The sequence below is a fragment of the Dunckerocampus dactyliophorus genome, chromosome 2, assembly GCF_027744805.1.
Source record: "Dunckerocampus dactyliophorus isolate RoL2022-P2 chromosome 2, RoL_Ddac_1.1, whole genome shotgun sequence".
NCBI classification, from domain to species: Eukaryota; Metazoa; Chordata; class Actinopteri; order Syngnathiformes; family Syngnathidae; genus Dunckerocampus; species Dunckerocampus dactyliophorus.
In genome coordinates, this window is record NC_072820.1 from 38,546,654 (window position 1) to 38,574,647 (window position 27,994).

The following is a 27,994-nucleotide window of genomic DNA, read 5'->3' on the forward strand; positions in this document are numbered from 1 at the left end:
CTCAGTGTTGACAGGTAAGAGGAGCTCAACTATCCTGTAGGCACAGGGGGTGCTCTGGTTACTTTCAGCCTCTGTGTGTGCATGTGTGTGTGCGCGTGCATTGTTTCGAAGAGCAGAGTTCAGAAAAAAACAGAAGAGAGAAAAGCAAGATCACACACATGCCAGCATGGAGAAAGGTAGAAAAGGTGAAAGGGAGGCTTAAGATGACAAAGGCAAGCATGCTTTTGTTGCCATAGGTTGGAATGGATGTCTTATGTTCAGGGGAAGGAGTGAGGACGTTTTTCTTCTCTAATCAAACCTTAGGACTTCAAGGAGACACAATGACAAGGTATTAAGGCGCAAAGAAACCCCAAGGCCAGAAAATGAGCAGAATGAAAGGTCCATACCGGGAAGTCCTTTCTTGGGATACCTTGCGAATGAGCCCTCAAGAGTGAAGAACAAGTCGAGCAAGAAGGAGATCGAGGCTGGACGTTCAACAGGCATGAGGGGGAGGGCAGCCTGAAGAAGAGGAGATAATCAGTTGAGAGCAAAATTAGTCTACACGGTAAAGAGAGACAGACGACAAGCTCAATACTGATGAGAGATCAAGGTTGGTGTTCCTATTCCTAACCTGATTAGACAAGTGGAGGCTGGGAGGGAAGAGCACCAGAACGTGAGAGCTGCGAGGAGAAAAGACGGCAGGAATTACAACGGGTCACTTGGTGGAAGAAGCCTCTTAAATCTGGGGGAGCTGCAGAAACTGCTAGAGAGGAAGCCACAAAACCACAGTAAGTAAATTAGGATGGCGTGGCTGGAAAACTGTATAATGAAGCCATGGGTGGGGGAAAGAACTTTGCGGTCTCTGGAGTGCTTTTCACGCTGTACCTTAATTAATTGATTTCCTGTCTAAGAAACGTTTGCATTTCATCACTCTCCATGACATCACCTCCATTCTTTTTGGTGCTCCTGTTGATTTAGCAAAGTGCGCCAAAGAAAGGAATACGTCTAAATTAACTGCTAACAGCATGAGTCATTGGTAATTTGGTCAATTCTAGAAAATCTTCCTTGTCAGTGCTGCAATTAACTGTACCAACTGTACTATTAATACATAAAAGGGCACTTTATGTCTTTTTCCCCCCCACTGTGGACTTAAAGCATTATTTTGCAGCAGACACACATATCGGAATAAGCAGCATGAAAAGACTGACTGTGGCTTTCCTCATGCTGTCTGTGTTTGTGCCAAAAAGCTGAACTGGAATGCAGAAACAACACGAGAGCCAATGATGATAACCCTCCATGCCAACAGGTGGCGATATCTGAAAAATTCTTACTTCAAAGACATCATGGACAATTCTATGTCTTCCCCCTCCAGAGGGGCCAGACCCTCCTGTCCGACATTAGAGACCTTGGACCTCACAAATCCAATATCTAGTAGAAGAGGAGTGGAAACGGTTGTAGCTGAAAAGTGGACACAAACTCCATATTTCCTTCGACTGTCACTTCCTCTAGGTGTAATGACCAGGTGTCCCGATACTTTTGAGCAACAATTCATCAGCCATTTGACAGGCAGTGGTTCTCAGGCAGTAACAGCCCAAAGCGCCCTCCAAAACACCCACTCTAACTTTAAGGGTGTTTAGCTGGTCACCACAAAATTTTAGCAAGATTGGTTGAAAAATATGGCCGCCATCACAAAACATCTTTGCAGGGGTACGGGGGCGGGACTTGGCACCTAACTGTCAAAAAGTCATTCACCATTTAATGATTATAAAACTTTGAACATACCTGTATGCCAGCATGCCTGCCAAAGCATTTTGATCACAACTCATACAAGGCGCCACAAATGTAATTTACAGTCGCTATACATGTCATCATTTTGTCTTTTTTCTATCAAGGTCAAGATGCCCTCTAATGGGAATCTTTCACCTCTAAAGCTTCAGTTTGGTATGATCAATCATGAAGGTCGTTACCTCACTGCTGAGACTTTTGGCTTCAAGGTACAACATGAAAAGAACACGCTGACTATTACGGACAAACTTATGGGCTTGTATAGAACTACACAAGTTGTCTTTGTGTCTCAGGTCAATGCATCAGCTCCAAGCATGAAGAAGAAGCAGATCTGGACTCTTGAGCAGGACTCCCAGGACACCCAGGTGGTCTACCTGCGCAGCCACCTCAGACGCTACCTTGCCTCTGACAAGGATGGCAAGGTCACCTGTGAGGCAGACGGCCAAAACTCAGATTGCCGTTTCCTGATCGTGGCGCAGTCAGACGGTCGCTGGGCTCTGCAATCCGAGCAGCACCTCCGTTTCTTTGGCGGCTCCAGGGACTACCTGTCCTGCTTCGCCCAAGTCATCACTGACGCCGAGCTGTGGGCGGTGCATCTTGCTCTACACCCGCAGGCCAACTTGCTGTCGGTGGCCCGCAAGCGCTACGCTCATCTCTCGATGGAGGATGGCGAGATCGCGGTGGATGTGAATATTCCCTGGGGGGTGGCTGCGCTCCTGACCCTCGTCTACTTCAATGGGAAGTACTGCCTTAAGACCTGTGACAGCCGCTTCCTCAGCAATGATGGGAAGCTTGTGAAGGAGAGCAGCAGGTCCACAGCGTACACGCTGGAGCTCACGTGTGGCAAGTTGGCTTTTAAAGACTGTGAGGGAAAGTACTTGTCTCCCATGGGCCCGACAGGTACCTTGAGGTCAGGACGATGCTCCAAGCCGGGCAAGGACGAACTGTTTGACCTGGAGGAGAGCCACCCACAGGTGGTTCTGATGGCAGCCAATGGGAAATATGTTTCTATGAGGCAAGGTAGGAAAATTTAACATAAGATGGATTGACTCTGTGCACAAATGCTTTTTCCCTACAAGTCATAAACAAAACTCCACATGTGCAACTGTGGTCACATGATGCACTGGTCAACAGTATACAGCACACTCAGCTGTTTATTATAAAGTATCTCACAAAAGTGAATACATCTCTCTACATTTCATCAACCCTGACAGTTGGATATACTTTAGAGCAGTCAGTGTACAGCTTGTACTCCATCCATCCTTTTTCTATGCCGCTTATCCTCACTAGGGTCGCGGGACAGCCTGTACTATCCACTGAAAATGAGTCAACACACCGTCGTTATTGTCTAAATAGCTGGCAACACAAGTGAGTACCAAGAGAAATATGTTTTTCCTACAGTTAAGCATGGTCTTGCTAGCGCCATGGTCTGGGGCTGCATGAGTGTTGCCGGCACTGAGGAGCTGCAGTTCATTGCAGGACAATTCCAACATGTACTGGGACATTATGAAGCAAAGCATGAGAAACTGGGCCGTATAGCACCTGTACAATCGAATGAGATCCAATGCAAGAGCATATCTTTCAACATTTGCATTTGAAAATAAGCCAAATTTTCCAGAAAATAAGGGAAATTCCACACGCAAGAAAAATTGTACGGCTGGGGGGGGGCGGGTACCCTCGAGTGCCTACTGCCAATGTTGTCAATATGACCATTGTCCTCGCAGGTTGCTGTGGCTCAAGCTTTGATTCCGTCACGATTGTCACCTGCAGTGAGTAAATTTAACACATGAAATTTACGGGAAACTAATTAAACAACGGGAAAGAAAGGTAAATTACGGGGAACACAGGAAAGTTGACAAGTACTGTATGTACAAAAGCTGTACCAAAAATGATCCCTTTACAAACATACATATTTATGGCAGTTGCTATGTTCAAGCATAATAACATCACATCACAAAACGGGTGCGCATTTGATCTGGCCTGACATGCATTCTAAAAACATATTTAATTTTTTTTTTTTAATTAACCCTTAAATTCTCATAATATGTAGCAATTTCTTCAATAATTGCATATTTTTTCATAAATTTACTTTGGCCATCAGAGGAATTATATTATTTGATATTTTTCCTCAATTTAAACCTATTTATGAACAAAAGCCAAACAGTTTTAGAGCAACAGAATGACTGCTTTCCAAGCACAGCATTGTTTTCTTAGCCTTTTACAACATAATCAATCATAAATGTCCTTTGCTCTCCCTGTCCTTACTTTGCTGGATAATGCCGTTAACACTCTTTGCTTTTCCCCCACCGGGCTTACCGAAACAGCTGCTTGTAACATATACTGCGCACAGCAGAATTGTGTTGATATTGCATTATGTATTTATGCTATGGTCTTTGGTCGCAGGGCAGTTGAAGTGGGTTATTTGATCAGCACGCGGACATGGCAGCGCACCGCAATGCTGATGGATTACAGCTGCTCCACATGGGCTTCAAAGTTCACCCTTGTCCAAAAACATGGCTGCATTTCTTTGATCCAAGCAAAAAGAAGGAAAAAAAGCATAAGATTGCAATTGTCAGGGTCATTTTACATCGAAGTTGAAGTGTGCTACAAGTGGTTGGTAAGTGCTCTGTCGCTGATGGTTGAAAGGCATGTGCTGGTCTGATTGGGGATGGATTAGCATATACTGACAGCATGCTTGGCCACTGGTTACAGATTCTTGTCTGCGGCGTCGTGTTACTCCATCCAGGCTCTGAAACACAATCTGGCCCTGATCATTGTTCCTGGTTAGCAGTGGGAGCTGCACACAGAAACCAAATGACTGGCAGCACGTTAAACTGATTGGTTGAAGGGAAGGACTGAAATCACCCAGTGAGCACGGAGCTGCTCACTACACATTAAGTGTGCATTACCATACTTGCATCATGGCTGGGCCACATTTTCTTCTCTTCTTTCTTCCGGTTGTTTTGCACAAACATAAGCTTTATCTCTCAGCATCACACTCGCACACCCACACACACTAACATAGCGTCCCACTGTGGCGAGCGGGGAGGTGAAGTGTGCTGAATTATTAATAGAGTCGTTCCCCTGTTCCTGGAAGGTAAAGAGTCTGCTTTCAGAAACATAAGCTTCCCCTCACCAAAAAGCTTCTTCCTCTCTCGAGTCACCTAATCTAACCCAATGACCACTGCCTCCATTGCAACGCTGTAGAAAACCAAGAAAGGTCGTCAACAATTTATCTACCGAACAGGATAGTAGACAAAATAAAGGAAAAATGTCGCGTTATTGGATACAAATTGATGCTAACACACAGCTCTAACGGAAGAAATACAAATAGAAGAAATCACCAACAGATAGATCACAAACAGTGTACAAACAGCTGAAGTATGTATGGACCTAACAAAGGCATTCAACACAATTAATCACAATATTCTAATCAACAGATTAGAACGCTACGGGTGGTGATGAATTGGCCGCATATCTACTCAACAAACAGGAACAAGTGACGCTAAAAGAACATGCATTTTCAGGCTGTGATATAATTAATGGTGTACCCCAGGGGTCAATCCAAGGACCAAAACTGTTTAACCCATACATAAATAACACACAATAGATCTAATGTTAGTAATACAGTAATACAGTAAACCCTCGTTTATTGCAGTTAATGGGTTCAGGACTCGACCACGATAAGTGAATTTCCGTGAAGCAGGACTCAATATTAATAAACAGAATATTTTCGTAGTTAAGAGCATAGAAAACCTGTTTATGACTTCCAAAATACGATTTTTACCATTGTTAGAGCCATGTAGACATGAAATAACACCCTAGAGTGACCTTTAGAAAATAAGCCATTTAAGACATAAATAAGACTCGTGCTCGTGTGTGTTTTAATAAATGTCTTCCGGACGTGTGGACAGAAAGTGATGTCGGAGATTCAGAGTTGAGTTTTAGCTGGAGTACGGCCACATCAGTAGCCCGTGTTATTATGATGATGACTATTATCATTATTTTATTGTTGTGCCTGTTGTGAGATAAATAATTCTAAAAAAGCCTGTCGCTGGCGATTAAGTCTGGTGTCTACTAGTGACATCTAGCGGCCCGTGTAGACTACAGTTCATCAACGTCTTGTATTGCCTTAAACTTTATTTATATTTTACTTCATTTAGAACATTTTTATGCTTGAAAATGCTTAATAGGCAACATTTTCCTAAGATACGCATTTTTTTTTACTAATAATAGGCCGCAGTCAACCATGAAACAGCGATCATTTATTAATTGATCAATCTTTGAAAATCCACGATAGAGTGAGGGAGCGATGTTGGAACCATGATGGAGCGAGGGACGATGATGACACAATTGCATTATCACACGAATTAATGAAAACTATCACGGCATAAATGTACAAATTAAAAAGATGGAAAAAGGAAGACAGCTACTCAAACATAAATACACAGACTGTGCAAACATTGGCAGAGTACAGGAAAACTATTTGTAGTGTTGCGTGTGTAGTGATGCCTACATGAAATGACATTCAATTTTCTTCCCTGGACTTTTTGATTATCAAAAAAATGTAAATGGCTACTCTTTTGACTTTTAAATCAAATGTCACTGCCTAAGTTATCATATATTTTGTAGTCCGGTTGTACTTGCCAAGGTCCGTGGGTCGATCACAGCTTTTCTCTTGATGTTAAAGCAATGGGAACCAAAGGCACATATTTCCCGGGATGAAATTTGCTTTAACTTCTTTAATACTTGAGGTAGAGAAGTGAATGAGGTATCAAATTAAAGTTCAAGTCAAGTTTTATCAGATAAAATTAATCACAGACTTGATTTAATTCAACCTGTTAATTCATTCATTGTTAATTTTATATCCATTATTAATTTATACCTGATTCCCTTACAAAAAAACAACAGGAATCTAGGAAGCTTCACCTGCACTGTCAAGTATCTACGTATTTATTTCACAGTCACACTTTTGGGTTAAAAGTTACTGAATCGATTTAAAGTGACTGAATCGTTTCGGATCGTATCGTCCTAAATGAACCAATATCGTCCTTGAATCGTATCGGCAACCACGAATCATGGTACGAATCAAATCGTTATTACAACAAATCGTTACCCAACAAAATATCTCAATATTGAATAAGGAAAAATACGTTCTTCACTAAAAAAATTACCTGTGCTTTGTAAATGAAGTACATGCACCTTCTCCAGGGAAAGTTCTGATCACCTCCTGGTGAGCTTGGGTTAATAATCCTCTATATCGGCAGCCAAATTCATTCATTCATTCAGCAGAGCATGAAAATATCTTGCAAAAAAAAAAAGTCTAATTAGTAAGAATAATGATGTCACACTTGCCTTACAGACATGACACAGGCTGTAGGAAGTCGTGGTGTATAATAAATGTTATATTAAAATGCCGACAAGCTGACAAACAGAAATTGGCAGGCGCCGTGATGCAACTCAGTGCACTCATTGAAGGCACTCTGTCAAAAGGCAGGGCTTGAGCACGAAGCCAAGAAGAGACGCTCACGGCAGCCTCACCTTAGGTTTCTGCCCTGTATTTGATGAGGTAATGTGCAAATTTGGCGATTTTTACTTCAGAAAATGTTAAAATCAAGTGGAATTATACAAAAAAAATACATTCATAATACATTTCAATGAACAAATATTAATAATTATTTTATGTTATTATTATTCATTTTTCACCCGCCTCCCCTGACTGCACGACGCTAAGTACAAGCATATGGTGTTAACAGTACAGTACAGTGGAATCTGGCTTAGCGTACACTCCAGTTAGTGCATTTTTCGGTTTAAGTCGGTTACGCAAAACCAAAAAAAGCATGTGTATTTATTGTTCACAGGTAAATATATTTCTAGCATGACAATATTTGTAAGTACAATATTGCTTATTTGTTCACAACCTGCCCTTTTACACGCATTTTAACAATGAATTGCCGAGTTAGCCGGGTGTGGCAGCTTGCTGTACCGCCCTGCCATTTATCTTTGGGCTCAACATGATGATAAAAGGAGCTGGAGGTGAAATGGAAAGAGGAGAAGGGAGTAGGCATGTGTTCACGAGCTCACTTTGTGCTTTCATGCTGTGGCTAATGGAGTAAATGCGTCCAGTAATCAAAGAGGGCTGGATTTTATTAAGGTAGAGCCTCTTATTATTATTATTTCTGCTCTTTTTTTAATGGCAGCTGCATGGCTTGACCTCTTAAACCTCAACAACAGAGCAACTTTGGGGCGTGCTGTTCTTTTTCTTAGTCCAAACATGAACTTATTGGACTTTTTCCGCATGAGCAGAAACATGGCCTGATGAGCCAATCATTTATTTCGTATGTTTAGTATGTGTGATTACTACAATACAGTGATCCCTTGCTCGGCTGTGGTTAACCTTCTACGGATTCGCTGTTTTGCGGAATTTTTGTAGTGCTTCTTCTGTTTTTATTACAGCGTATGAATGCTGTTTAAGGCCAAGCCTGGCCCTTTAAGAAGAATTGCATTGTGGGAAGTTGAGTGCCTATCTCTTCCCTCTCTCATCTGTCTGCACAGCCCATTGTTTCTGCGTCCTGATTGGCTGTAGAGCGTTGTCAATCAATCTCCTTCGTGCTGTCCTGCCATGTCTCCTGTGTCATCGCTAGCTTGCTAGCTTGTAAATGAATCTTTCGTTCATCTGTTGCAAGGATGCAAAAACACTACAGTACAGAGGAACGACGCCAGGACGAAAAGGCACAGTCACAGAAGTGCAATATGCTTCAGTGACTTAATAATCTCTTGGTCATTCAAATTCAAACGAAGGTTTGAACTTTTTTGAGAGTGTTTAAACAAGAGTTCTCTCCATGTGAGAAAATGTTATTGCCTGTCTGAGAAAAGTGTATAAAGTGAGGAGTTGTACAACCTTAAAACATATAATAAAAATGAAGTTGGCTACTTTACGGATTTCACTTATTGCGGGCTATTTTGGGAACCTATTCCCCCGCGATAAACGAGGGAACACTGTATACTGTGATGTCACTTTCCTTGACAACAGCATCCATGCAATCACTGATGGTATGGCAGTTTCTAGTCCATTCTAGTGCATCCCAGTGTCTTCTCTACTATACAGAACAGTTCTTAAAGTAAAGAAAAGGAAAGGACCCAAAGTGTCCTCTAATACACAAACTCTCCAGACCCAAATGCACGCAGGCCCAAAAAGAAAAACAAAAATGAAAGGAATGACATGAAAAGCAACTGAAAATGCAGCCAGATTGGGAGAAAGAAGGAAAAGGGAGGCAGGGGGATAGTGGCATCAGCTAGCCATTAATAATAGATGCCAGACGCAAGCCACGGCTGATGGATTAGTTGGGCCTGCTCCACTTTCAGACTGCAGGTAAAACAAGACCAGAAAGTGGAGCTGGTTCTGGGGTAACATCATGCAAAGATCTTTTCTGGGTGTGCGTAAGGAATGATGGTACTTACATGCGTTGACCCTGATCATGGCTGTGATGACAAGGCCTTCTTCCGCATGCTTGACCGAGCCTTGTGATGGTCATCAGCAGCGGTATTGATATCCTCAGATTGGTTCCTTAGATTTCAGCGTATCCAATCTCTTTCTCCGTTCTTCTCTGTTTCCTCCGTCTTCCCATCAACGGGATAGTAGCCGTGATGTCCAGCTGTGCCCTGACGGAGGATCATTTCTGGGTTGAATTAGTGTGAAATGGACACGTGGAATAGGTAGAGAAAGCATGACATTGACTCAGGATGGAAGCGACTGTATATATGAGAGTACCCCTGGTCATGGCCGAGCAGTAGAGGAGCCGCGATGTCTGCTTCAAACACACTTAATATCAATGATGAGTCACGCTTGTGTGAGACCCCCTGATGCTTACTTTATCACAAGTTAATAAGATGTGCAGATGTGAGTGTCCGGGCAGCTCAGTGACCATGACATCTTTTTCACATGGCATCACGCTTTCTCTGTTTGCTGTTAGATATGCCATTGAAAAATCAACAAATCTAATCTGCTGAAATAACATCAAGGGGGGTGAGGGGTAGTGTATGGGTGTGCGTTAGATTATTCTACACATGCATGCATCGTAGCATACCTAAACCAGACTATAATACATCCATCTATTTTCTACACCGCTTATCTTCCTAGGATCGTGGGGGTGTGCTGGAGCCTATCCCAGCTGACTTTGGGTGAGGGGTGGGGTACACCCTGGACTGGTTGCCAGCCAATGGCAGGGCACATATAGACAAACAACCATTCACACTCACATTCATACCTATGGACAATTTAGAGTCACCTATTAACATAACATGCATGTTTTTGGAATGTGGGAGGAAACCGGAGTACCCGGAAAAAATCCACACATGCACGGGGAGAACATGCAAACTCCACACAGAGACGCAACTATAATACATTCATTTTTTAAAATACAGTATTTATTATATGGCTATGTTCTGGGTGCCAAACGTGTGGCTTGGGGGTCATTTGCAGCCCCCAGCTCGTTTTTTATTGGCCCGTTTGGCAAAACAAAATGACATTTATTTTTTTAAAAAGCAACAACAGAAACAATGTCAAAAAAAGAGCAAAAAGGTGTAATGTCTAGGTTCCCAAAGTGGGGTACACGTACCCAGAAGGGAACGCTAATTGCAATACAACAATTTTACAATATTAAATTAATAATAAATAACGGTAAAATATGATGCATAAATATCATATATTATATCTGATTGTTTATTTGTACAATATTACATTTTATATATGTATTTGTTTTATTATATACAATTATTTATACATATATACAGTACATGCATTTATTTTATTATTATATAGTTTATATCTCATTTTATATATATATATATATATATATATATATATATACAGTATATATATATGTATATATACACACACAGACGTACACACATATATACTGTACAATATACATATACAGTCAAGCCTGTCTTAGCAGTCACCTGTATAAACGGCCACCTGCCTATAGCGGCCACTGAAAAATCCCCCGCAGAAAATTTACGTGTTGTAGACCCTGTGGGTCACCTGTCTAACGCGGCCAGCGGCCACCCATTTTGTATCCCTTGGTCAATATCTGACCGCATATAGCAGCCAAAATGCCGACTCAAGCGGAAGCTTCATGCATGAAAAAGTTTCGTTTTTTAAGCAATGAAGCCGTCGTGTGTAGACTTTAATTACTGAGTCCTAGCTCAGTCACAATCATTCACAAGATCCACACAAACTGTCAGTTGTTCCACATAAAAAAAGCCATCTTTTTTTGAGCTTGTTGCAGACAGTGACACCGTTTATTTCCTGGTGTGCACTGGTCAATACTGTAATGCCCCTTGTTGTGGGGAAGGAGAGACTCACGTCGCTGATGCACTTTAATCGCTTTATTAACAGCGGTTTATTAACCTAGTAGTTCTTTACAACTTTTATCCGCAGTCCCACAGTGCCCTCTACTGGTCAACATGTAACAGTGTAATTATATGTATCTGCAAAGACAACAAGCTTCTAATCACAGACATGTTAATATGTGCGGATAAATTCAAAATGGCCACCAACCTGTCTATAACGGCCACCTGCCTATAGCAGCCACTTTTGCCGTTTCCCTTTAGCGGCCCCTCTAGACAGGTTTGACTATATATATATACATATATATAATGACATGACACTAAATAATATAGTAAATAAACACATTCATTATCATTTGACTATAACTGTTGGCTCACTATTTGGCAAGTTCAAGCAGCCACCACCATAATTTTATCTCTTCCAATATTGTCCAAGAATAATACCTAATATTGTGGTGGGAAAGTGTATATCGCCCATAGGATTGTACTATAATTTTCCCAAAACATGAATTCAGTCCCAACATCAAAGAGAAGTCAACTTTTGGAATTAGTTTTTGCACGAGTGCTTCTAATGATTCATGCTACTTTTTGCTGCACTGTGAATGGAAGGGCATTATTATCATCACTATTTCTGGGTTTACCTGCACTGTTGGCAAAACTAATTGCTGATCCTGCTGTAACACATGCTGTGGTTGGGATTGGCAAAAAAAAGTGAATCCAAATTTTCTGCATGTTTTAGTTTGAAAACAAACTACATGCACATTTTCAACTGTACCAATCTGTGCACAATATGCATAATATTTGTCTTTTTTTTTGCTTCTATTAAACAACTCTATTCCGAATACATGTAATTAATATAACATTTCAGGCTGCAGGAAAAAGGCACTCTACATGTCACTCTAGATATTAATGTAAAAGCACTTTCATTTTTGCAGCATGTTCTGCCTACATTTGATCATTGCCTTGAGTGGCGTTGGCAATTATCTGCACATCCTGCTAAAGTGTGGACCCATAAATCCTGCCGTCTTCCTGTTTTTTTGCTTTATTCTTTTATTGAGGGGATTGGGGGGTAGCACTCGAAAGCTGATTATATCCCAACCCAGCTGTGAAAGAGGGCAGACAGGCAGGCCCTGGAGGTGGGAGGGAGGAAGTTGAAGGTGGGGAGTTCAGGGGGTTCAGGGGTGAAGAGGAGGAGATTATTAGAGAAGGATGACCAGAAAGAAGAGAACGATAAGAAGGCCGTTGTTAAGGGATTAAGAAAATTCATTGGGGATATTCTGTTATGCATCTAATTTAGGGTTTATAGGCCTCTGCAGTCTGTCTACAGGTCATGTGACAAGATTTTCCATCCTGCAAAAAATTATAACATCAAATACTATCCATCAAAATATGAAAAACCTGTGTGGCATACTTAAAGTGGAAGTTGAAAAGAAAACAGCTTTTATCTATATCATTATTATTAATTCATTTGGTTTTATTAGTGCTTTGTCATTTAATTTAAAATATTTTATTAATTTTACTTAATTGAGAGGTGTTTCTAATATTTTGTTTTATTTTATTAGAAACACCTGTCAGTATGATGCAGTGTAGTTCTAAACCACATTTCTGCAACGTTTACAATAATAACCCTGTTGCTGAACGACAACGGCATCCTAATTTGAATCACCTTCATAGATAACTACTTAAAGTTCGATTCATGCATTATTCATTGCCAAATTAAAGAAAATGTCCTGCCATGTTAGCAAAATTTAAGTGGTTCTTCCTTGGCCTCTGCTCCCATCCTTCACAAAGTTTTGAGGGAATCCTGAATACTGAAAACATAATCTCTTGGCAAAGGTAATTAACACCTCTCTGACTTTGTTATTCAAAAATGGGCACCTTTGTTAAGGCAGAATTGTTGAATTACCGTAACTTCCGGTGTGTAAGCCGCTACTTTTTTCTCAAACTTTTAACCCTGCGGCTTATACACCGGTGTGGCTAATATGTGGTCACGTCATCTCGTGACATCTCGTATACTTCAGAACTACTGCTAATCGTTTAAATGTGTTTTCGGAAAAAGCTATTACTAAGATAGTTTGCAATAACGGCAAAAAACATTCAGGAAACAACCAAAAAAATGCAGCGAAGCCACCTTTCTCAGCGTTTGCTAACCCTATCGCTCTAGCTGAGTGGGGCCATGTATGCACGCACACGCTGCGGTTTACAGTGAGCAACAACAAGCCCAACTTATGCTAAAATCATTTGGATTATTCAATAAACACCATAAATATACCGCCAAGATTGCAAAGCCTGTTATGTTGAATGAAACCAAAAAAAAGGGAACGTATTGGAATTTGTGCAGCGATCGCATTGTTGGCACATTCCTGCATCCGCCGGGGGATCCACTATGATGACTCAAAGGCGGACCATGGTATCACTTGTCCCATTGTACCGTGGTTCTGATGAAGTCCAGAGCGATAACTCCAGCTGAAATAATGTGTAATATCCAGCAATTCCCCAAGTGACCCTATGTAAAACTTACGCGATGTACGTAGTAGCGCCACAGGCGTACACGTCATATCCGCTGTAGACTATACATCAATAAATAAAAGTACAGATACAATAAACCAGATAAAACAAACATAAAATGCTGTGTTGCTCTCTTGGAGATAAATAAAGTTGCCATCTATCCATCTAACACTGACTGCCGAAAAATAAGAGCCCGGATGTAGGAACGGTCTTCTTCTTTTTGTTTATGGCGGGTCGCAACCAACATTTAGGTGCATACCACCACCTACTGTACCCCAATGTAGACGCGTTGTGCAGGCGTTGTGCATGCAGTGACACCCCGGTAGTCACTATCTTCCATCATAGAAAACACACAAAGAAATGGATGTGATGCTGCTTTCAAGTTAAAGGCGATGGATTTGGATGTCAGAGAAGGAACTGTGCAACTTTTGCACAAGTCTGTCGGTGGATCCTTACAGTGTTGGGCAGAAAAAAAACACTATTTTCAATGGGTTTTGAAAGGCTGGGACTACTGCCAGATAGACACCGAGAGCACACCAAGAGAGACAGATGACGGGACACGGAAGATGAAGACTTTCGTGGTTTTAGTTCCCAAGAGGACGGCAATTAATTACTTTTCTGGTAGGCGACTGTTATCTACTGTATGTTACATGCACTATTCGGCACTGTTTAAGTAGCCGTGTTGCACCACTGTTTGGAAAAAGAGCATTTATTTGATTAAAAGTTTTTAAAATCTTTAAAAATCATTTTATGACGTGGACACTTGCGGCTTATAGTCCGGTGTGGGTTATATATCTACACATCTGTTTTTTCCTCTAAATTTAGTGGGTGTGGCTTATACACCGGAATTTACGGTAGATCTCGTTACATGCAGTGCACAATTTATTGGACAGTCGAAAGTGTCAATGACGATGGACGCTTCCTGTTCTAGGAGTGAGCCTCTCCGCCAACCAGGAAGACGAGACGGACATGGAGATGTTTCAGATGGAAATCGACAAGGAGAGCAGCAAGTGCACATTTCGCACCAGCCAAGGGAACTACTGGAGTCTGGTGGCCCACGGAGGCATCCAGACTACAGCCACAGAAGTGTGAGTGATGCGCTCATTCCTACTGGGACAGGCTGATCATTATCTTAAATGTCAACCTTACATGTCTTAATACAGCCATACCCTTCTATGCAAAAGCATTTGCTGTTTTTTTGTTCTGTTTGTATTAGATTTCATTAGTTTATGAGAAAAGTCTGATCTTTTGCATTTTATGCGAACTGCAGTTCAGCAAACACGATGTTCGCAATGGAGTGGATTGGTCACAAGGTGGCGATAAAGGCCAACAATGGAAAATACATCTGCACCAAGAAGAATGGACAATTATTAGCTGTCAGTGACTTCATAGGTGAGATAGTTGGTCACTTTGTTCGCCCCTGCCTCGGTTTTATTTCTCTTTATAAAGATGCTGTCATCTTTTGTCAGGCGAGGACGAACAGCTCAGTGTGAAACTGATCAATCGGCCCATGTTGATCCTGCGAGGGGAGAATGGTTTCATCTGCCACCACAAGAACTCCAACACTTTGGATGCCAGCAGATCTGTTTATGACATTTTCAGCCTGCATTTCAGCAATGGCGCCTATCATATTAAAGGTCAGCACACGACACACCCTCTCAAACAGGGTGGATGCCGTATAAAGCTTCATTAAGGACACATACCATTCATTGTATACAGTATGGGCCACAATCAAGCCCCAAACATGTAGTCTGCATTTACAACTTTTGTAAACTAATAAAAAAGGACTCGTACCGTAACAGAATGCCCAAAATATAACACTGAGTACTTCATTGTGTAAAATGGCCAATTCCATGTTAAGAGTTATTGCTAAAGTGTATGTAATGCAAATTCTTGTTTTCTTGAAAGTAACCAAAATAATGGCATCACATTTTGGGTACAAATAGCTGTGCTGCCGTACCTAAAGCAGGGTGTCTGCATTTTTTTTTAATGACAAATAGCAGTTTTATGACTTATTTATTTATTAACTTGTTTCGCTTTTTTTTCAACCGAGAACATTGCAAAATTGTTAATGCCAACATTTAAATTGTACTTTATTTGCAAAGCACATCTCCACTCAGTGTACTCATTTGTCATTAAATACAGGTGTCATGTTTGAATAGGACACTTGTAAAAATACTAAGAGGTGAAGAAAATATTATTTGGTCAACTACTCAACATCAGCTGGTGAGCTACCTGTTGGAGACCCCTGTGACTGTGCACACTACGTGTTTCTGTTGCACAACTTCGACACACAACTAGTGTTTTGAGGAAAAGCTATACGTTTTATAATGATAACAAGAGAGCAAGTTTGTTAAGTGACACTTTAAAAAAGTAAGTTGTGATGAGGATCGATGTATCGCATGTACGTAATAGCCACTTGTAGCTCCAAGCTAGCTAGATGCCGCCAACCTGGCATATGAGTAAACAAACATGCCAGAAAGTGGAATGAGATTGAAATGTGAGCGATCACACACGCTGGCATTGATAGGGTTAGCATGTGACAAGCTGTCGTCAACTGACTACACATTTTACGGGCTATTGTTCATTCTCCCGATAATAAAAAAAAAACAAAGTGAAAGTCTACACGAGACGTGAAGGTGTCGCATACTTAGTCACATGCGCAAGCGCCAGCAAGGCAGACAAGTAATTCCGGTGCATGCTTATCAAAATAAAGCGCAGTGAAACATTTTTCTGATATTTTAAGTCGTTATCAAACTAATTGTGGCCAATATGCGTAAATAATAAGTTACATATATGTAAACATATAGAAATAGATATCATGTATATCCATCCATTCAATATATTACTTAAAATTGTTTTCAAGTTTATAAACGCCCCTTATTTTTAAGGTGTGGCGGCTTTTATTTTGTAGTGGCGCAACGCCACGATCAATTACATGTAGCGGAATCCCTGCCAAAGGGTGGAGCTAGACGCACTGCAGTCTGTTGATATCAGGGATGGGCGTAATAATCAATTAGTCAGTTACTGTAATGGTAATGGTTTAATTTTATTTGAACATGCATGCGAGTTACAATGGAATACATCACATAATTCAATTCACAGTTCCACATGTCCAAAAGGAGTAGGAAAAAGCAAGCTTATTTAATCCTACCCATCCGTTCCACATCTTGTGCAGTACATTTATTCACTTCCTGTATTCCTTATGTGATTTTTTTAACACATAGAATAATATACAAACAATATGATGATTTAATTATTAAGATTTTTTTCACAATAAATACAACAATCAGTATAATAATAAATAAATAAATATAAACAGAGACAAGTGTAACAAAACAAGTTCAAGTCTCTTCTGCCTTGTATTTTGCAAACATCAACTGCTTGTATTGTTTTTTGAATTCGCTCATTTTGCATGCATTGTTTGAGTTCCTTACTCAAGCCGTTCCATAATTTCATTCCACATACTGAAATGCTGTGGGTTTTTAGCGTTGTTCTCGCATATAAGTGTTTCAAGTTTAGCTTTTCCCTAAAATCATATTTCTCCTCTCTTGTAGAAAGTATTGTATGACATTTTTGGGTAGGAAATTTACTTTCAGATAACTTTAATATTGGTGATGGCACTTGTATTTTCTCTATATGTGGCAATATGAATTATCCTCACTGATCTTTTTTGCAGTACATTTTACATTTAGCAAGTAAAGATTGCTTTTATAGTTACCCCATACCACATATACCCATATTACTCCATATCGCCACACAATAAGTTAGACATGGCAATACCAGAGAACAGTAGAGTGTGGAGTGATTTTTGATCAATAACACATTTTGCTTTATTTTTTCCAGCTAATTTTTTCATCTATTTACGATCCCCAGATATTTATTTTCGTTCACCCTTTCAATGTCCACTCCGTCTATTTGTATTTGGTCGCACATGTCCTTTCTGCTATTCTGCCAAACAGCATTATTTTAGTTTTACTAAAATTCAAGTATAATCTGTTTTTATCAAACCATTTTTTTATATGGCCATTTCATCCGTGACTTTTTTTAATTAGCTCTTGTGTGCTTTCCCCAGAACAAAAGGCAGTAGTATCATTTGTAAATAATACCAACTTTAAGTCTTTCATCACTGTACAGCTTTCATTGATATACAAATTGAACAGTTTTGGTCCCAATATTGACCCCTGGGGTACTCCACACGTAATATTTAAACTTGCAGATGTGTACTGTTAATTTATTAGGTTAAGAATTAAGTTAAGGATTTTGGTGGATATGATCAAGTTTTGAGGCAAAATGGAGTGCACTCAAGAGCGACCACCAGTAGAGGTGCTATTGAAGAACATGAAGAAGAGACAAATTGTTATTTTATTGTTTGCTCATTTAATTGTTTGTTGTTAAAACAATTGTAAAAGAAAATTTAAAAACTTAGAAAAACACAGAGCGCAGACCTCCACCTAGCACCATAGTTCCCCGCACATTGTGATTCACACCAAAATAATAATCCTACATTTTTTGGATCAGTCTTTGATCTTTTGTAGAACCTGTTGGAATCTTGTCCTGTATTTTTTTTTTTATTTTACAAATGCTCTGGCCATTTTTTGTGGCGTTATGTGCACAAATGGCGAAAATGGTTCTATCTCACAATGTTAAAGAATCCTTTAAAAAAAAAAAATCCCGGCTCCAGACGGTGATCTGGGTCACCCCCAAAATGTAATCAGTTTTTCCACATCCCATTTTCGACAATTCTTGAAAATTTCATCGAAATCCATTCAGAACTTTTGAAGTTATTTTGAACACAAACAAACAGATAAACGCCGGCACAAACATAACCTCCGAACTGCCCTTGGAGGAAAACGCTTGGACACCCCTGCCATAATTGATTGAATTTAGTCAAATGCCAGAGAATAATTTGAATTAAATGTCATGTTTGTCCTACAGAGATAATAGATGAGTTTTCTCAATAAAAGCTAGTTTGTTCATCTTCTATGTTGAATCCATTGCGTCACGCTATGATGATGTCACACTACGCTGACGCAGCTAGTATGCCACTAGCACACCCTGCAGGAGAAACACAAGCCAGAGCCATGTTTGCTCTTCCACTTTGCTTTTTTTTTTTTTTGGAAAAGTGGTTTTAGTTCAGTGAAGGGAAATATTCCTACATCATTTTCCATGCTATTCCAACTTTGTTAGAACAGCCCCTCCTTCTCCCATGGCTGGTTGGAATAAGTTGTATGTATGGCCAACTGGCTTCATATCAATATCGATGTACCTATTATGACCACTTTACCAATCTAATGAGATCCAATATCCAACCAAAAAACAAGCATATACAATATTTGTGCCCATATGGTGAAGTTAGTGTCTTTTGTACTCTGTAATTCGGTGCATTTACCCCACAGGTGTGACTGGTCGCTTCTGGTACGTCAACAGTGCTGGTCTGGTGTGTTCAGATGGTGAAGTCCCAGAGGATTTCAGTCTGGAGCTCCTGGAGCGAGGCCGTCTCGCCATCCGTGGCAAGAACGGCCAGTATCTGCGTGGAGACCAGGGAGGCACGCTTAAAGCAGATGGACTCAATCTGAGCAGCTCAGCTTTGTGGGAGTATTAATGCAAGAAAAAAAACATACCTGTGATCTCCTGTTGTCAAAGAGACATTTTCTATCCATAATGTGAACTTTAAGGTAGAAGATCAGCAATGAGGAGGAAACTTCTACTGCAATTAACATTTGATAAATAGGCATTCAAACAGTTGTCTGATTCTGGTTAGGGATTTTTCTATGCCGCCTTACCTTTCTTCCTTAAGGAAACAAAGTGGTGCTTTAGTAAATGACTTGCCATTCACGGTAGTGTCATTTGAGAAAGACATAGTCGCCATTAAGGGAGAACGGAGGTCACCTTTTAGTCCCTCATTAGTGTGATGCAGGGAGTTTATTAACAGATGAGATCAGGTTTCTACTGCAGGCTAACTCTCATGTCCACTACATGTTAGCTGTTTTTGCATACTCTTGTTTCCTTTTAAGAAGAGGCAAAGTCGATTTACACGACTTTGTTTGTTCAAATTGTGTTGACATGCTCTAAGGGAGCATTCAATCTACTAGCTGTAGTTTATTGCAGTGTTTCCCACCCGTTATTGATCCAAGGCACATATTTTACATTCGAAAAATCTCATGGCACACCACCAGAAAGAATTTAATCATTCTGCTTGTCACTATATGTCCCTGGTATAGATACATGAAAAAAGATATATTGTCATCAATAAATAACAACGCTTGGACCAATTCAGTAAATTTGGATAACTAAGTGTGCCGTGTCTCTGTGGTTGGGAATCACCACTCACGCCAGTATTATGAATTACCAGTGTTCTCGTGAGAATTTAGTGGGAAATTGTACAAATAGTAAGAAACGACGACCAATGCTGTACAAACCCCACAGACATGCAGCCCTAAAAACACTATTTTGCCATATTCAAATTTGCTAATTCAAGTAAGAGCAAACATTGCCTGCTTTTCTCTTTTCATGTCTGTGCTATGTATTGTGTATAAAATTCGATATTTTCTGTGATATTAGCCCACCACCATCAACACCTGGAGCAGTCCAACATAAAGAGCTCAATGCAGATCACAATTTGTGTCATTTTTTGACTGTTTGTTTTAATATTCCTTGCAAATTCTGTAAAATGAACCAATAATGAGTACATTTTTGGTGGAAAAAAAGAAAAAAAATGCTCATTAAACCATCCAACATGTGTTGCTTCAAAACTTGAATATTGTGTGAATCCAATCCAATCCCAATGGCTTTGAGTTGAAAGGCCAGGGAATCTAATTTAAGGTAATCTGCTGCCCCCTAATGGACTAATGGAGAAAGAGCCACTGCTGTATGTCATTTAGACTTTTTTTTTTAATTTCATATATTCACACTATTTATATACTTGTACGGTGTTACTTAAAAACTTTGCTTTTTATTAATTAATGTTGTAAACAATAAATACGTCCTTCCGAATTGCTTTTAAATTATGGCAAAATATTGTGAGGTTTTTTTTTTGTCAAAATATAGCATTTTCACTAGACTGTATGCTTCATTTTGTTGTATTGCCGTTTTTAAAGCATCAAACTTGAAGAAAAAGTCTAGTGTCACTGCAATATGGATAAATACAACTTTCTGTTCCCTTGTCTAAATTCTGATGAAAATATACACATAAGATTCTGTATATCTTTATTTTGCTGTGTGTACAAAATCACTAACAAGCCATAATAATGAAGGTAATAGTTAAAAATAATAGTATAGTTCTCTTCGTTTAATGTAACATCATAAGACAAAGAAACACAAAGGCACAACTCACATTCGTGTGCGTGTAAAAGTTAGCTCTGCTTACACAGATGTTAAACAATATAGAGAGAATTTTCTCTGAGCTCTTGATAGACAGTGAGAAGACATGATGTCACCTGCCCTGTGGACACGCCCCCACTGAAGCTGCTTGAGATTCGACTTTGCTGGACCTGCTGCAACAGAGTCTGACATAAACAGCACAACATATTCAATTTAGAAAGAAAGGAATGCTTTAAAAGCTTCGTTTCCATTAGACATACAACATACTGTATACTGCTATAAAAGCTCGACACTGACTACTCTAAAGCACACTTTTTCAGCCTGTGAGCTACTTTTAAAATGACCAAGTTCCAAAGATCTACCTCCTACTATGAATGTAAAAATTACATATATTTAGTACATTTATATTAAAAACAAATTTGAGTACGTATTTATGTACGTTGTACATGTATATCAGGGGTGCAGCAGGGTGCAAGTTACAAGTCAAAATGATGTACCTCTTTCTATAAAACATATACAAAATCTAACCGGTAAATTTGGAAATACTATTATAAATATTAACAATGAGTACTTCACATTCACATTTTCAAAGTTTACAGGTAATCAGAGTAGTTGCGGTCATAATTATATTCAATATGGCAATGAAGATGGGGCCTCACGGTGGCCTCGTTAGCATGTTGACCACACAGTCAGGAGATCGGGAAGATCAGGGTTCGAATCTCCGTTGGGCATGTCTATGTGGAGTTTGCATGTTCTCCCCGTGCGTTTTCTCGGTTTTCTCCGGGTACTCCGTTTTCCTCCCACATTCCGAAAACATGCATGTTAGGTTAATTGGCGACTCTAAATTCTCCATAGACATGAATGATTGTTTGTCTATATATGTATATACTGTATACACACACACATAAATGTGCCCTGCTGATGACAAGTCCCGCCTCTCGCCCAAAGTCAGCTGGGATAGGCTCCAGCATATCCGCGACCCTAGTGAGGATAAGCGGCATAGAAAATGGATGGATGGCAATGAATATAATTACACATAATTCCTCAATAGTTGTGTCAATCAAAATAGCTGCATAACGTTCATTACGAGAGAAAGTTCATTTATTCTATCCAGTTAGCATTTGCTATCAAACATTACCGATATACAACAATACAAAACAATATAAAAAAAATACACTTTTTTTTTTCCCACATTACTAGTCGCTACAAGTGAACAGATAACTTTTCTTATGGATATAAGCATCTTACCGCTGAGTTAGTTTATCCATAATCAGAATAATAAAGATGAAAGTTGTATCTCCGTGTGTAGCTTGTAACGCCGCGGGGGAGCAGGAGCGAATCAGAAAGCTTAACGTCAGCTGACTGATGTCATATGACATGTATAAAGTGATGTTTACGTGATCGACCCAAACTACCTTGGCGATCTACCGGTAGCTCGTGACCGACGTAATGGCCACCCGTGATATACTGCAATAAAATAGATGTAGAAATGGTCGTGGGAGGTGTACTCACTTTTGTGAGATACTGTATCAGTGTAAGTCTCACCTCGGCCCGTTGCAGTGCTTGCCTCACACATAAACTCTGCATCTTGATGGTAGAAGAAGACTTTTCCGGTGCTCTCTGCAGCAAACTCTGTGTCAAAGCACAGGCAATGTTTATTGAAAAATATTTTATCCAGTGAAACGCTCTTAGACTCTAACATGCTGTTAATGTATACACAAATATATTTTATAAATGTGCTTGTAGTTTGCAGTGGTGTTTGTAATATTATGGTTACTTTACTAATATGTAAATAATAGTAATATTATTGGCTATCTTTAAATCATAAACAACTCTGCGTGACTGACTTAAATGTGTGGGTGCACAGCACCTAAAGAATTGTTTGTTGAGTCTATAAAATTAATTTATCATGCAATGTACAACAAGCCTAAATATAAGATGAGAAATCTTTTTGGAAAAATATCTATAAGTCCAATTTTTTTAAATCATGTTTTCAATATCAGTTAAGTAACAACTCATAGTAGATTGCAATAAACAATATCATGTTTCTTAGCTGTTTGACAGTTATTTGATGACTCTGCTTCATTGATCACCATTATCTTAAAATTAGCATCATAACACCTCTGTTTTTTGCTAACAACTAACTTTCCATAGTGTGTGTGTGTGTGTGTGTGCGTGAGAGTGAGAGAGAGTGATTGACAGAAAAGCTCTGACTGAATAGAGGTTGTTTGGTGCCAGTTATTTTGCTCTTCTAGCTTTCCAAATAGTGTCATTGCCAGCATTATTTAATTGGATTCTTATTTGTGAATGTATTAAGACTACAACTATTTACCTGTTGATAGTAGAACATGTTATTTTAGTCGACTATTGCTTATGATTTTTTTTTTACTGAGTATTTTGCTGAGACAAAATGTGGCACTTTTTTTATAGCTTACATTGCATACTGCAGTATTTGTCTCGTTTTGTAAAAACACCACTTATTTGTGGAAAAAAAGCATAATGTGTTCATCACACAAGATGTCACCTGACATTAGCTTGAGGGAAGAGCTGCTGTCTATATCGGTATCGGTTGACATCGGTATCAGTAATGAAGTGTTGATCAGTATATCGGTAAAAAGCCAATATTGAGCATCTCTAACTTAAATGTTACGGTAGTAATTAGAAACCTATCCGAACTAAAAAACGGTCTCAAACTTAATCCCATTCAGTATTAAAAATAAGCCACATAGTGTTTCTGCCCCTGATGTTACTAATATGTTACTACCACAAAAGGTTTTCAGAAACAGAAGCGTGTTTGTACCTTTACTCTACGCAGGACTGCATGATGCATTCCACACACGGCTGCCATAGAGGAGCTCTCAAACTGAATCTCTGTAATAGCCAGGAGCTCCTCCTCCGTCCCCACGTGTGCCTGTGCAAGACAGCCGTCACAGACACTGCCACTTTGAGATAACGAAACAATAGCTTTTACCTCTTTTGCTGTCAGCTTTATAATATGTCCATTTGGGGCTCGAGCATGGACCACCGAGTTGCTGAGGACCAACTTGTCTTTTTGCACCATCACCCCTTCATGAGCTTTACAGAGGAGCCATTTCAGCAGGGCGACGTCCACATTTGAAGGTGGTCTCAACATCAACGTGTCCCTCAATAACTGTGATGACACCTTGATGCTTGCAGAGTGCTGCAAGTTCCCTGCATCCCCTCCTCCTCTTCCACTGAGGCGTGAGTTCAAAAAAGCTTGAATGTTGTCAATGTTGCAGTGTTGAGATGCAGCGTCTGTAGGACTGATCCCCTGCAGGGCATGCAACCAATCCACAGTCAGAGTGTTCAATGGCAAACTGACAAGACCTCTATTAGGTAGGCCTAACGCTGCCTCCTCTCCAAGAAGACCCGAGAGGGAGAAGACAAGCGAGCAGAAAAGTGTAACAGGGAAGGATGACTCTCCTGCAGAAGCTAAAGGCAGGGAAACCTCCACTTTACCCCCCGGATGGAGAGGATGGAATGGGAATGAATAATGTGTGGAGCAGCTTTCGCCTCTTTGGGAGTCACACAAAGGAGACACCGTGATGCTTAGTGTCCATCCTCGTTCCAGAACATAACAACTTCCATTATCCAGGATGCACTTCAAGTTGAGGGAGTCTTTCCCAAGCAATGTGCTCCAACAAGTGGTGGCGTGACAATGGATTGACTTTTCCTGGCTGTCTGCTCCATCGTTCAATAAGAAGCTGATGTTGAGTACCTGATTCAGTTGCTGCATGGTTTGGTTTTTGGATTTGATGGCAGCTTTTAGCACCGATGATCTAAAAAGGAACAAGTTAAGGTCTGTTAATATCTAGGCAATGGCACCAATTTTACAAGTTGCTTTTATACACAATGGATTTCAAATGAAACGTTTCATTTCATCTGATCAATTATAATAAGGTTAATAAGGTTGCTCATCTTTCCATAGCTGACATTATTTTCTTACTCTTTAGACAGCAAACCAGTTGAGATTGAATTATCTGCCGGTCACAGACAAGTAGTTCACTCCATTGTGCCTTAATTACTTCAAAACAGTTTAAACCAGTTCCACATGAGATACATTTGTGATGATAGATTAAGTCAAGGGTGAACAAACTTTTTCCACAGAGTGCCGCACACTGAAAAGTAAATATTTTATGATTTTTTTTTGCTAATTTAGTAGAAAAATTAAGTAAATAAAAATAAAAATATGCAATTTGCGATGAAAAAAAACAAAAAAACGGCGATTTGGCGAGGGCTGCACCGATCCCAAATAGGAGTTTAAAGAGGATCGCTTCAAGGTAGGTGTGATCACTTTAGAGTATAGGCCTTTTGATGATGCATCTTTAATAAAAATAAATATATTTAAAGACAAAGCTTTGTGTTATTAATAGTTATTGGTACAAACATTTCAGCCTTTTATCATTTTACAATGTGCCGCGGGCCGCACATGGTCCCCAGGCTGTACTTTGGACAACCTAGGATTGAGTGATTCATATGGGCATCTCTACTTGATAGTTGTAAACTTTGATCTTACAAGATAGGTTAATAAAAACTTGAAAGATTGTGCACATTTCCAGCTTCTATAGTTAGTGTCCACCAAGTTTGGTAATGAATTGGTAATGAAGTTGGTGCTGTTGGGGGATAACACAACTCCAGCTTAATCCCATACAGTATTAAAAAGAAGCCACAGCGTCTTTCTGCCCCTTAACATGTTTGGAAATATGTTACTACTACAAAAAGGTTTCCAAAACAGAACGTACCTTTCATAAATGTCTCCTATAGCTGCCAGGACATCTTTGATGCTGCGGCCAACATGTGAAGAAGCAAGATTGGACGATGATGCATCCTGCCCCCTTATAGGTAAGATAATCTTCTGGAGCTGCCCCCTGGAAGACAGCCCCAGCAGCTGAGCTTCACCTGGAAAGTGAAGAGCAAGTTCCTCAGTTAAGCTCCAAAAATACTATACAATACAAATACTGTCCATGCTCAAAATAGTTACTTAACTTTGTCACATTAAAAGGTTCCTGTAATGGTAATGTTTTTTATTTGTTTGGAACAAGCTTAACACATTAAATTGAGGAAGATCACATGTTCACAGTTGCACAACTCAACATGCCTGAAAAGGAGTAGGAAGAAGCAAATCTTATTTAATCCGATTCCTTCTCTATGTTTTTACTTAATTACTTAATTATTTAATACAAATAGTAATGTAAATAGTTTTCTTACCTGCCGTGTTGCTTGCATGTTGCACCAGGGCGATGACTCCACACACATTTAAACTGGTGGGCTGGTAAAGTGCACCATCTCTCTTATTACTGGATCCCACCTCCCCTTTTGCTGACTCTGATCCGCCAGTGGATCTCAGTGACAGATCCAGTACCAGCAGGTCTGAACCAGTGCTATAGTAAAGGGACTGTCCATCCAGGCAAGCACACACCACAGGCCCGGGGATGCACACTTCAGAAAAAGCAGCACGCAAGCCTCCTCCTTCTGGCCCTGCTTGCTGGGATGTGATCAGCACCACTCTGCCTTGTTCGCCCACAGCGACCAGACATCCTGCGAACGCACCGACAAACACGACCGGCTGCTCCAGGCTGTGCAGGACTTTGAGCTGAGATCCTGGGACTCGCTGAGGCGTGAAACATAGACGGCCGTCTGGTAGACCACAAAAAATAACCGGCGATTTGGCGAGGGCTGCGTCGATCCCGAATAGGAGTTTAAAGAGGATCGCTCCAAGGTAGATGTGATTACTTGATAGACCATCTGATGATGCATCTGTATCAGCAGAGTGGACACAGAGCAACAATGGCCTTCTGCACTTATCTGTGCTATGATGCACTGTGTCTGATACTACAGGAAGTTTGAATGAACCCAGCATTTCATAGCTGCTGAATATTGACTCTTCTGCTATTTTGTGAAGTGTCAACAGCCAGGATGTGTCTCTCTGGGTAATGTTCAAGAGCGTAGAGTTGATCAAAAGTAGGGCTAATACTCCTTCTCCAATAACAAAATGATCATCAGATACTTTCACATGAGATGGACATGAGGATGTGTCAGGGCTTTGAACCCTGAGGAGGAGCGATATCACTAACATGAGATGAGGGGTTGATATTATACATTTGCTATTAATAGTAGGAATCAAGCGCTTGCCCACAACTTTAGGTACACCTGCACGACTTTATTTTACTCTTACAGCACCAATTCACACCAAAGGTTTTCTCAAAATATTTTTCAAGGGCTATATCAAAAGTTCAGCTTTTGTGAAAAAAAACAGCAGTTTTTATTTTAAGGAAAGTGTGATTATTGCCAACGAATTTCCATCACACTTTTTTAAGAATTAGCACAAGGATGTCAAAACTTTTTCCCCTTACGCAGGTTATTATGTACCTTCCGTCATCTCGTGGAAGGGCATTTGATTGTTCTGCCTGTCACTATAAGTCGCTGGCATTGATAGACGAACAAATATACATTATTTGTAGCAAATAAAGATACATTTTACGACTAATTAATTTAAATTGAATACTTTCCCACTGCACACACGATTATCTCTTTTTACAGTGTCTTGGTGTACCTAATGTTGTGGTTTATGAAGGTACAATATTTTCAATCAGGTATATTTCATGTATAAAAGAGCTCTAACCTGCACAGCAAAGATGATAAACAGACACCGTACACTCCCTTCCAACAGGCCACATAGAGGATCTGCTTGTCATCATCGACAGCCAAGTCACTTACAGGAGCAGGGAAGTGGACGATTGCCTACAGAATGCAATTAAATAATATAAATTTGAGACAATCATGGAAAATGTGCAAGCGTTTCATCTTCATCCTTCATGCATGGACACAGAACAACTAACAAAGCATCCAAAGCTTGCCTTCAGCTTTCTGTCTTGGGAGTTAAAGGCATACACCTCGTCGTCTCCGGTGCAGAGGAACACATCATTCCATAAACAGGATCCCACCTTCAGAATACACGGATCTGATGAAAATCCGAACTTTGTCAGCGTCTCAACCACACACCTTCCCTCCATGTTTGTTTATATCG

General features: G+C 40.0%; 2 protein-coding genes across 6 annotated transcripts; one reads left to right on the forward strand and one right to left on the reverse strand.

The window, feature by feature from the left end:
* The first annotated feature begins 20 nt into the window (after positions 1 to 20).
* Positions 21 to 20,361, forward strand: fscn2b (fascin actin-bundling protein 2b, retinal). Of its 3 annotated transcripts, none has more exons than XM_054769048.1 (7): positions 21 to 767; positions 1,872 to 1,973; positions 2,058 to 2,784; positions 14,555 to 14,711; positions 14,894 to 15,015; positions 15,093 to 15,260; positions 19,023 to 20,361. In XM_054769048.1, the coding sequence occupies exons 2-7, from the start codon at positions 1,878 to 1,880 to the stop codon at positions 19,226 to 19,228; spliced, it is 1,476 nt and encodes a 491-aa protein (XP_054625023.1). In that variant the 5' UTR covers positions 21 to 767; positions 1,872 to 1,877; the 3' UTR covers positions 19,229 to 20,361. The 3 variants fall into 3 exon arrangements, with proteins under 3 accessions (XP_054625023.1, XP_054625024.1, XP_054625025.1); XM_054769049.1 differs by having other exon boundaries at positions 19,074 to 20,361; XM_054769050.1 differs by lacking the exon at positions 1,872 to 1,973.
* faap100 (FA core complex associated protein 100) lies at positions 16,734 to 27,991 on the reverse strand. Of its 3 annotated transcripts, XR_008569642.1 has the most exons (9): positions 27,825 to 27,991; positions 27,590 to 27,708; positions 26,176 to 27,017; positions 25,710 to 25,866; positions 23,918 to 24,746; positions 23,747 to 23,857; positions 22,492 to 22,578; positions 21,606 to 21,927; positions 21,036 to 21,131 (listed from the first exon to the last, which is right to left on the reverse strand). XR_008569642.1 is itself a non-coding variant. In XM_054769047.1 (8 exons), the coding sequence occupies exons 1-8, from the start codon at positions 27,978 to 27,980 to the stop codon at positions 21,895 to 21,897; spliced, it is 2,334 nt and encodes a 777-aa protein (XP_054625022.1). In that variant the 5' UTR covers positions 27,981 to 27,991; the 3' UTR covers positions 16,734 to 21,894. The 3 variants fall into 3 exon arrangements, 2 of the variants coding, with proteins under 2 accessions (XP_054625022.1, XP_054625021.1); XM_054769047.1 differs by having other exon boundaries at positions 16,734 to 21,927; XM_054769046.1 differs by lacking the exon at positions 21,606 to 21,927 and having other exon boundaries at positions 16,734 to 21,131; positions 23,747 to 24,746.
* Positions 27,992 to 27,994: the final 3 nt, after the last annotated feature.